The 9,473-nt window shown below is 44.1% G+C and overlaps 2 protein-coding genes and 1 long non-coding RNA gene across 6 annotated transcripts; 1 reads left to right on the top strand and 2 right to left on the bottom strand.

Moving 5' to 3' along the window:
- Positions 1-74: 74 nt before the first annotated feature.
- Positions 75-625, bottom strand: LOC117152940. Its single transcript, XR_004463406.1, has 2 exons — positions 490-625; positions 75-362 (listed from the first exon to the last, which is right to left on the bottom strand). It is a non-coding gene; the product is annotated as an uncharacterized LOC117152940 (long non-coding RNA).
- Positions 626-745: 120 nt separating this feature from the next.
- LOC113159784 (protein asteroid homolog 1-like) lies at positions 746-3,939 on the bottom strand. Of its 2 annotated transcripts, XM_026356690.1 has the most exons (4): positions 2,048-3,937; positions 1,775-1,964; positions 1,464-1,629; positions 746-1,379 (listed from the first exon to the last, which is right to left on the bottom strand). In XM_026356690.1, exons 1-4 carry the CDS (start codon positions 3,272-3,274, stop codon positions 1,226-1,228), a joined length of 1,737 nt encoding a protein of 578 aa, XP_026212475.1. In that variant the 5' UTR covers positions 3,275-3,937; the 3' UTR covers positions 746-1,225. The 2 variants fall into 2 exon arrangements, with proteins under 2 accessions (XP_026212475.1, XP_026212474.1); XM_026356689.1 differs by having other exon boundaries at positions 746-1,629; positions 2,048-3,939.
- A 612-nt stretch (positions 3,940-4,551) lies between these two features.
- LOC113159789 (molybdopterin synthase catalytic subunit) lies at positions 4,552-8,915 on the top strand. Of its 3 annotated transcripts, XM_026356697.1 has the most exons (5): positions 6,975-7,109; positions 7,495-7,606; positions 8,325-8,481; positions 8,568-8,691; positions 8,772-8,915. In XM_026356697.1, the coding sequence occupies exons 2-5, from the start codon at positions 7,495-7,497 to the stop codon at positions 8,868-8,870; spliced, it is 492 nt and encodes a 163-aa protein (XP_026212482.1). In that variant the 5' UTR covers positions 6,975-7,109; the 3' UTR covers positions 8,871-8,915. The 3 variants fall into 3 exon arrangements, with proteins under 3 accessions (XP_026212484.1, XP_026212482.1, XP_026212483.1); XM_026356699.1 differs by lacking the exons at positions 8,325-8,481; positions 8,568-8,691; positions 8,772-8,915 and adding exons at positions 4,552-4,680; positions 6,113-6,237 and having other exon boundaries at positions 6,966-7,109; positions 7,495-7,608; XM_026356698.1 differs by lacking the exon at positions 6,975-7,109 and having other exon boundaries at positions 7,495-7,596.
- Positions 8,916-9,473: the final 558 nt, after the last annotated feature.

Here is a 9,473-nt window from a genome sequence, read left to right as displayed (position 1 = left end):
TATCTCATATACAAGTAAAAATATGAACAAAACTACAACATCATCGTTCTTTAGTGAAGGAATAGGAGAAGATGTTGGATCTCGAATCATCAGTTTATTTAACAGCCAATTAAGAAAGTAATGAATATTAAAAGCAAAATGAATGAAGCATACAGAGCTCTGGGTCTAGACCTTCCTGTCCCTGACCAACAACCAGTGTCAGTTCATGAGGTCTGACGGAGTATCTTTTCCTGACCCAGTCTTTTTGTACAGAACTGAATGTTGTATGAACATTTGAATGTGATCTTCATCCTGATTGGTCCGTTAATCTGCCTCCATGTGACCTTTCATCTGCAGCCGCTGTCTTGTGATAGTTCCTGTTTCTGAAACCACAGAACACAACACATCCTATATCTATATATATGCCTTAAAGGGCGACATCACCCTTGTCTTACATCTTATAGCTCAAATGTCAATGCATATATATCGTTTTTTTTTTACCATATTTACCAGATCAACACCTTCTTCTTCTTGTATGATCTTGTCATATGATTGTCATCTACTTCTCTAATGTGCTTACCTCTGCATGTCTGCGACACATCCTCAGTATTTTTCCACTATCTCTGCCGTACATAATGTTCAAACAGCAAATTATACTGCTTATGCATACTATTCTTATTAGTTAATAATAATAACAATAATAATAATAATAATAATAATAATAATAATAATAATAATAATAATACATTTATTTATAGAGCACTTTTCTAAACATATGTTACAAAGTGCTTCACAAAAGAGACAAAAACACATGTAGCCCAACAAGACCAACTCAGAAAGCACAAGCACAAACAGTGGAGAGGAAAACTGCCCCTAGAGGAAAAAACCTCCAACAGAACCAGGCTCAAGTTAAACGGCCATCTGACTCGACCGGTTGGGGTGCAGGAAACAATAATACAAACACAACTTACAACAACTACCGCATCAGTCCTTAGGAAGACGGGTTCCAACGGAAAGACATTGTAATCTAATGGCGAATCTTCCCAAAGACAGATTTGTTTTAGTTTAAAGAAGATCACAAAAGGCTCGTAGACGGTAGAGGTATGTTTTAAGGCGAGATTTAAAAGATGTTACTGAGTCAGCTGATCTTATTTCCTCAGGTAAGTCGGCTTTGTCACCTCTAGTTGTCATTCATGTTACATGTTATCCAACTGCCAACGCTGCTGAGCACAAGCATCAAACCAGATCATATATTTACACTCTCTACTCCTGCAGTGATTGACATCAGTAGGGTGTCAAACAATCTTCTCTGGTCTTCATTCATTAGTCCTCTAATTGAGTTCTGAGGGTTCTGAGGTCCAGGTCCGGTCAGCAGGTGAACCAAAGGTCCACAGTAGAGCCTGAACAACAAGAGCGTCACAAAGTTACAACATTCATTTTCTAACTCAAATATCAAGTGAGTGACACAGACGCTGGTTCTGTACCGGGAACACTCAGGTTCTGGTAGAGGGAAACTTAGCAGCTGGTTCAGATGGAGACTCTGTCTGAAGCAGCACTGCCACTGGCTGAAGGCATGAGCAACATCTGGCTGCAGCTGGATCCGTTCTCCTTCAGCCTTTAAATCCTTCATCTTCTTCTCAAATCCGCCTTCTGCAGACAAATACACAAACGAAATCCTTTTCAGCCAAACAAAGCTGGGTCCAACTGGTCTCCAGACTGTTTGAGGATACGTTCATTTTAACACAGGTTTGTATTTGTACTCAGTAGTTGGACTTTAACGTGTTCTCTGACGTACCTGGATTCAGGTGTTCTCCATAAACAAAGCCCAGCAGGAGGCCGTGGAGGTACTGCACGTTTGTTTTTTGGTGGTACCAGAAGTTGGTCACACAAACCGTCAGCTTCATGTTGTCGGGGATTTTTTCTAAGACTAAACTTCGAGAATCCAGAGCTTCCAACAGAACCTGACGACGCAAAACCTCCGGAGCCTGAAGACGATCAGTGTTTTATTTGATCACAAAGACTCTTATTATTATTCTGAGTAATTCTCCAAATTAATTAACATCAGTACCTGATCCAGATGTGTTTGCAGCTGCAGCAGTTCGTCCCGACTCACACTGGGCAGCAGAGGATCGATCTGTTTGTGGGACACAGACTTTTCATCGACCCTGTCAAACTCAGTGCACGCCTTTTCTCCTGTCAACAGTCCATAGAAGAACCGTCTAATGCGCAGAGCAGCAGCGTAGCTGCTGGGCTGGGAAAAGTCCTCCACAAGTGGAGTCAGCATCATCCTGCTGTGGCGCAGAACATCGGTGACGAACGACGTCAGTTTGCCCTCTCTGAGTTTCTCACGAATCCACCGCGGCAGGTCGTCACCTCGTGTTTCTGGAGTTTCAGGATGGTTGACATATTCTTTAATGGAATCTCGGAAACGTTTGTCATCTGTTGTTTTCTCTTTACCAACGAACCTTAAAGCTGCTGCCAAAGCCTGACTCTGTCTCTGTTCTGGGTTCTGCAGGTGTTCTAGTTTTAAACTCTTCAGGAACCTCAGTATACCACGCAGGCGATTCGTTTCTTTATCCCGAGACCTCTCAGGTGGGGGACATCGTCTTTCAAACGTTCCACCGTCTTCTAGTTTTGAAAAATCATTTCCTGCTATTGAAGCAAAAACGGGCACGAGAACAGGATCAATGCCGAAGCGGTCACAAAACCTGGACCTTCTGTAGATCTTAGCTGGGATTTGGCCTTTGCTGCTCTTCCTCCACTGGAACAGAGCAGGAGAAAGGACGCCTGCGTTCAGGTCATAGATGTAAAAATCGGAGTCATCAGACAGCACAGGACACTGCAGCTCATTGGCCCAGGAAGCGATCCTCGGGTCTGCTTCTCCACAGCTCTGTTCAAACTCGATGTTTTTCTCCATCAGGATTTGTTTGAAGACGTCTTTGACGAGTGGAGGCAAGATGCTGCCGCCAGGTCTCTTCTCTGCTATGTTCTTTGCGTTGTTAAGTTTAGATTTCAGACGACACTCCAGAGTTTCCAGCTTTTCACGATCTGAGCCTCCGTCCAGAACCACATGTGGGGTGATTTCACAGTCCTGCAGAGCCTGAAAGAATCGACAGGTCTCATCTTTGAATCCAGGATAATCTCCACCGTGACTCTGGTCCAGCTGTGGATCTGATTTAAAATACAGGAAGTAGTAAACATTGGCTGCATCGATGACTACGTGGCTCTTTGTTACTGTAAAATCCTCCAAGACATTTGATCTATTCACAAGACTCTGTAATTTTTTAACCCCCATGGTTCCACCGAGCCTCACGAACAGTGAACGAAGCTGTTCTGATGTGTTCCTGCTGCAGTTTCTGTACAGCTCAGACTGACTCGCCCTGCCCCACTCGACATCTACCAGCAGCACAGTGTCCCTGTGTTTGTTCCTCACCTTCCTGCTCCACCCCCACGCCTTGGCACGCCACCTTAGTTCACCTCAGTTCATTTGGATTCACAGTAACTAAAGCTGTGAGACACATGAGAAGTAACGTATTATAGAAACAAGTACAAGTACCTGAACCTTACTTTCCACAGCTGTTACTGAACATTTGAAGTCTATATTCATTCATTAGTGCTCTGGTAGATCTGGACGTGTTTGTTCTAGTTTTTCTGTGGGTTACATTCAGTAAAACTTCTTATTTTGTTTGAACTGATTCCTGGAATTTAACATCTCAGTTTTTAATTCCTTGTGTTATTTCTGAGTGAACACAGCGAGGGCGCCCTCTGCTGCTTCAGGCTGAGCATCTGCACGTCTCCGGGTTTTTATTATTCTCTGACTTTTCTCTGTGATTTCAGACCAACTGGTCTTCAGGAAGATCTGCATGTGACTGACTAACTGAACAAAACCATTGTCTCTAAAACCAGCATCGGGCTCCTGATCTGGAGGAAAGTTTGAAGCAGCTGAATGTGAGAGTGAAGCTTCACGTCTGTGACAGAAATAATCAAACGAACAGTAAAACAGTTCTTCAATGAGGAAATTCATTTTTTCCTGCTTCACTTTCAGACCTCACTTGTACCTAGACTGCTTCTTCCCCGTCGATTCTGATGGAGGTTTCTTCCTCTCCGCTGCCTCCTGATGCTGCTCAGTGGGCTTCAGGACAGAAAAGGAACTAGATGAGGAAAGTCTAATGGAGACAGACAAACCGACCGTTGTTAAACTCTCGTCCCTCAAACACAGACATGGGACCACCTCACCAGCTGATGCACACCTGATGTTAAGGAGAGGCCTTGTTCTAAACCGTGCTGTCAGTGTTTCCACAGCTTTTCCTGCAGAGAGAAGAGATGTTTCAGCAAAGTTTTTACTGACTTCTCCTCAGCAGCTCTGAGGTCTGTGGATCATTTCTCCTCGTTTCCCTGCAGAACCAAAAGAAAACTAATCTCTGAGAAATCAGAGACTCTGAGCATCAACTCAACATCATCAGAACCCTGTTCTGGGATGATTCAGAGTCTCATCCAGACTGAGACCCTCAGGAAACTGTTCAAAACCTGATCCAGATCCGGACAGAAGGTGGCGTCAGTCCATCAGAACCGTAAACAAACAACCCGAAGAAGAAGACGGAGCCGGAAGCAGCGCAGCAGGAAGTGAGTGTCAGCAGTAAACAACTTGACACAAGTTTCCTCAGATGTCTGAAATCTACCAACTTCTTCATGACTGCGAACGTGAGTTTAAACCAGCTTCAGTATATTTACACCTTAGATCCAGGTGAGATGTCCCAGGTCAGACCAGTGTGCAGGGTGAAGTACACGCCAGACTCCAATAACAGTTCTACTTTATTTAACACCGTTGTTCGTTCGAAACAAGATGCAGCCAAAGCAAACAGTCGTTTATAAACTGAATGACAGCGTTTGAATCGGTGAGTGAAGAAGAAGGGACAGAATCAGGATAGAAAATACAAATCTTCTTGCAACGCGAAGGGTCACAATGTTAAGGTGAGGAAATCTTTATAAATTTGATGTTTTCTAAATGGAGTTCTGCATGACGTGACGTCAGCATATCATGGCGCTGCCTGAGGGAAGAAACGTGAGAAGCACGAGGAGGTGGATCAGACTCCTAATGATAATAAATAATGAATAATGCATTAATAATGTTAAAAGGTGGATAGGATATTAGAAAAGCTTTTTATAAACCCAACAGTACTACAGTAGCATTTACTGCAGATGGAGGAGGACAGTTGTACTTTGTCCTGACAGGTGTTTCTGTTATTTTGTCCACCACATTATAAATGAGGCACCTCTCAGTAAATCACAGTTAATCAGTTCAGTTAATCCAGCTTCTCTAAAACAGTCTGAACACAAACTGGAGGATTTATTACAGGACAGTTCTTGATAAACTGAGTCTAAATAAAACTGATGGGGAAAATGTGATCCTGAGTTTCAGAAGTGACGCTGAAGACGGGAGATGGAGGAGGACACAGATGGGTGCAGGACTGAAAACCTGCTGCTGATCAATAAGTCAGCATTTAACTGATAACAGTAAAGAGGAGAATCCATCAGATGTTGTCTGATTGAGTGAACTCACCTTAGTGCTGCTCCCACCAAGGGAGGGGCAGATGGTTGGAGAAGGGTGGGGAACATGATCTGCACCATTATTCCCAGCTGCTCCAGTGGTGACTGTGGCTGTACTGGGCCACTTCCAGGTGTAGCTGTGTGATCACGGTGGTGCTGTAAAGAGAACGCGCCTCTGTCTCTGTAAAACTGCCCTAAATAAATAAAGGTTATTTGAAGGAGTCACGTTGGTTTAGTTCGACAGACGTGATCAGAGCTTAAAACCACATGAATCATTTTATAGTCAAATAAAAACTTCAGGTCTGCAGGTTTTTGGTGATGGATCCAGTTATTGTGGTTTTCAAAAACCTTTTTTAAAAGAAATGTGAACGTTTCTTCTTCAGTTCATCCTGACCTCAGAGTTTGTTCAGACGTGAGGTTTGTAGGTGTCCAGGTGGATTTACCTGTGCGCAGACTGTGTTTTACTGGAAATGTTCAACATATTTCCATTTACCCGTCCCTTTCAAACTTGACATTTATCTTAAAGTAGTGCTGCTGTTGCACAACAGGAAGTGGTACTTTATTCTGAAAATGTTTTCTTCTTCAGGTGTTTGTGTTGTACTTCGCTAAGAGCGCAGAACTGACCGGAGTGAGGGAGGAGGAGATTGTGGACGTGCCGACACCAATCAGCAGCCGGGATCTTTGGAGACTGTTGCTACAGCGACACCCCAGGTTCAAACCATCTCCACCTCGTTTGTTGCCATGGAGATAAACTGAACACACTCATCTCGTTTTACTGCCAGCACTGATGATCCCTGCAGCACTGAGCACTTGCTGTCTATGTAGATCAGGGGTTCCGGACCTCGGTTCTAGAGAGCTGCAGCCCTGCTTGTTTTCTTACTGCGCTTCCCACTGCTGGTTACCTGGATCAGGTGTGTTCAGCCAATCAGAAGCTGGAAGGGCAGAGATGGTTGGTAAACAAGCAGGACTGTGGCTCCGCAGGACCAGGGTTGGACACACCTCGTGTAAATGATGTCACAGCTCGTCTCACCTGCTGCTCATCACTGTACAATAACAAACACGTGGTAAGAAGCACTAACCCGGTATCGCCATAGAAACAACAGCAGCCAGGTAACAGGTAAACAGGGCTGTGCACTGCACAATAAGGAGGATGTGAGTGTTCAGTACTGAGTGAAGGTCACAGAGTTCAGACGGTTTGAGTCCACTTACTGTCGTCACCATGTCGTCAGATATTAGCGAAATTTACTTCTTATAAAGTGTGGAGTGGTATTTTTACCTAGTTAACTTTCTAAATGACGACATTTTACTGGTCCTAGTACGACGGTTAGAGAGTGCACGTTGTCTGTGGCGAGTCCTGACACATGAGGTTTTAGGTTAGTCTGAGTTTTAATATGATGTAAACACGACTTACTGTCTTTGACGTGTTTTTTGTTGTGCAGACTCTCTGCGCTGCAGGATCAGGTGGTGTTGGCGGTGCGTCAACACTACATCTCCATCAGCGAGCAGGTGGTGACTCTGGGAGACGGGGACGAGGTGGCCGTGGTGCCGCCGCTCAGCGGAGGATAGAACAGGATAGAGAGACGGTAAATGTAACACACGAAACACACCTGGGGAAAGGTGGGAGGGAGTTTAACCAGGATTGAGATTTACAACGTGAAGCAACCTGCTCACACCTGAGTCACAGTGTTTTTAGAAGGCGCGGTGTTTTCCTGAGCAGTCGTATTAGAAAAAGAAACAATGTGAGAAAATTATGTTGTTTGGTTTAATTTTATAATGTAAAATTTAAAAGAACAAAAAAAAGAGACAGTTTAAATAAAGAAGAACAAACCAACTGCAGCTGTTAAGGTTACACCTAGAATTTCATCATATTTGATCACGTTAATTACAAACCCTTTATTTCTCCAGTAGAATATAATAGACTGAATTCATTTATTTTGACAAGTGCTGATCTTGTTCTGTTTCTGTCAGATGTCCGAGGAGCAGCGAGACGTCTTTGAGCTGAGCCACGATCGTCTGTCTGTGCAGGATGTGGTCGACGCCGTCAGCAGCTCTTCCTGCGGAGCCATTTCAGTATTTATAGGTTCTTACTCATTTAATAAATGACAAACTGGGATCTTTTCGTAGAAGGATCAGAAGGTCAAAACAAGGTTTTTAGGCCGCTTTCACTTTCCATTTGGCCTCAATCAAACCTTCTGTTTTTTGAATCTGATTAATGTGAAGAAGTGAAAGAAATGAAACAGGATGTGTAACTGAGCCACAAAATCCACGTTAGCAACAGTGGATGTGTGGAACCAGCAGCTGGCTTCCTGTCACAGACACGAGTATCTGCAGCCGCTCGACTGTCCTGACTCGACTATTAATGAGATCAGTGCATCGTCTCGCTGCTGTTTATTTCTCACTGGTTGTAACTGAGACAAATCAAACTGTGAGATGGTTTCATAGGACAAGAAACCGATTCCACCTCAGACATTTTCATACTGGATCATTTTACCTGTTTTGTCTCAAACATAAACATGTGAAACTTAATTAGCCGGCTCCACTCTGAAGGAGTTCTGTCGAGTAGATTTGGACTAGTTCAGGTCAGTGTCTTAAAGCTGCCAACAAATGTAGAGGGTTCAGTATGTGATTTAGACTTCCCTGTAGAGATGTGGGAAAGTAGCAAAGAATGGAAATACTGAAGTACAGGTATAGTAATGAAGTAAATGTACTTAGTTACTTTAGTTACTTTATATTACTCCGTGGGAATGCCAGTTAGCAAGTCTTCTCTCAAAGACAAAGTCCAACATCTGTTTGTGCAGGTACGACCCGTGAGGACGAGGTCGGGGGCAGGATGGTGGTCGGTCTGGAGTATGAGGCGTACGAGCCCATGGTCCAATCAGAGTTCACCAAACTGTGTGCTGACGTCAGAGGGCGCTGGCCGAGCGTCGCGCACATCTGTGTCCACCACCGGCTGGGGTGAGCTGCTAACAGTAACGCTAATGCTAATCCTGCTGTGGTGATTTGACTCTGTGGCTTACTTCCCCACTCCCCACTCCCCCCAGGTCGGTGAGTGTGGGTGAGGCCAGTGTTGCCATGGCGATCTCATCTCCTCATCGCCATGACGGCCAGCGAGCGATCCAGCACTGCATCACCCAGCTAAAGGCCAACATCCCCATCTGGAAGAAGGTAACACAGCCACAAACCACACGCCTGATGATCGACAGATCATGGTGATTGATTATTGATCACGTGACTCTGATCGACAGGAGGTTTACGACACACAGGAGACCAGCTGGAAGGAGAACTCGGAGTGTTCCTGGTCCGGTCACAGTAAACTGCACACAGAAAATACCAACGTGGAATAAACTGTAGAATGATTCTTAATAAAACACTAATTCTCCACTAATGAATCCTTCAAGTTTCACCCAACTCTAATTTTAATGAAACAGGTTTGAACACGTGTTTTTGATGAGAAGATGGCAGGAGACAGGACAGGCTTCAAGTTACCGAAACTGACTACAGGTTATTTTAACAATGCCAGAAATGCATCCTGAAGCTTTCTCTTTGTCATTTGTGTCGTCTCTGCTGTCATCAGCTCAGCACTGGGCTACTGGTCAGAGAAGTAAACAGTTCTGCAGAAATAATTCTGATCTTTACAGAAGTCACACATATACGGAAACACAGTATTTCTAATCTGATCGAACATAAACAGTCCTGATGTTTCATGTCTTTATCAAACACACAGAGTGATGGAGGCAGAAGCAAGTGAAACTGTGTTTTAATAATTAGTTGAACCTTTGGCTGCAACAACCTCTACAAGTTCTTCCTGGAGCTGTGGATCACACCTGAACAACATCCAGGAGAAACTTTGGACTAAGACTGACGGAAGAATCATTGAATAAACAGAACACCTCCCACTGTGAGCTCGCTAACAAGCATGTAGTAGAATTAGAATCTACACAGGATAA

Source organism: Anabas testudineus, chromosome 12 (genome assembly GCF_900324465.2).
Source record: "Anabas testudineus chromosome 12, fAnaTes1.2, whole genome shotgun sequence".
Taxonomy (NCBI): domain Eukaryota; kingdom Metazoa; phylum Chordata; class Actinopteri; order Anabantiformes; family Anabantidae; genus Anabas; species Anabas testudineus.
Note: the sequence above shows the minus strand (reverse complement) of the source record. Positions and strands in the feature narration are given on the sequence as shown.

Excerpts from the sequence above, each read along its gene's own strand:
- LOC113159784 (XM_026356689.1), bottom strand. The coding sequence starts at position 3,274 with ATGGGGGTTAAAAAATTACAGAGTCTTGTGAATAGATCAAATGTCTTG. Across the intron at positions 1,965-2,047 it reads TGCAAACACATCTGGATCAG|GCTCCGGAGGTTTTGCGTCG; the intron begins GTACTGATGTTA and ends GATCGTCTTCAG. Across the intron at positions 1,630-1,774 it reads TGGAGAACACCTGAATCCAG|AAGGCGGATTTGAGAAGAAG; the intron begins GTACGTCAGAGA and ends ATTTGTCTGCAG.
- LOC113159789 (XM_026356697.1), top strand. The coding sequence starts at position 7,495 with ATGTCCGAGGAGCAGCGAGACGTCTTTGAGCTGAGCCACGATCGTCTG. Across the intron at positions 8,482-8,567 it reads TGTGTCCACCACCGGCTGGG|GTCGGTGAGTGTGGGTGAGG; the intron begins GTGAGCTGCTAA and ends CACTCCCCCCAG. Across the intron at positions 8,692-8,771 it reads ACATCCCCATCTGGAAGAAG|GAGGTTTACGACACACAGGA; the intron begins GTAACACAGCCA and ends TCTGATCGACAG.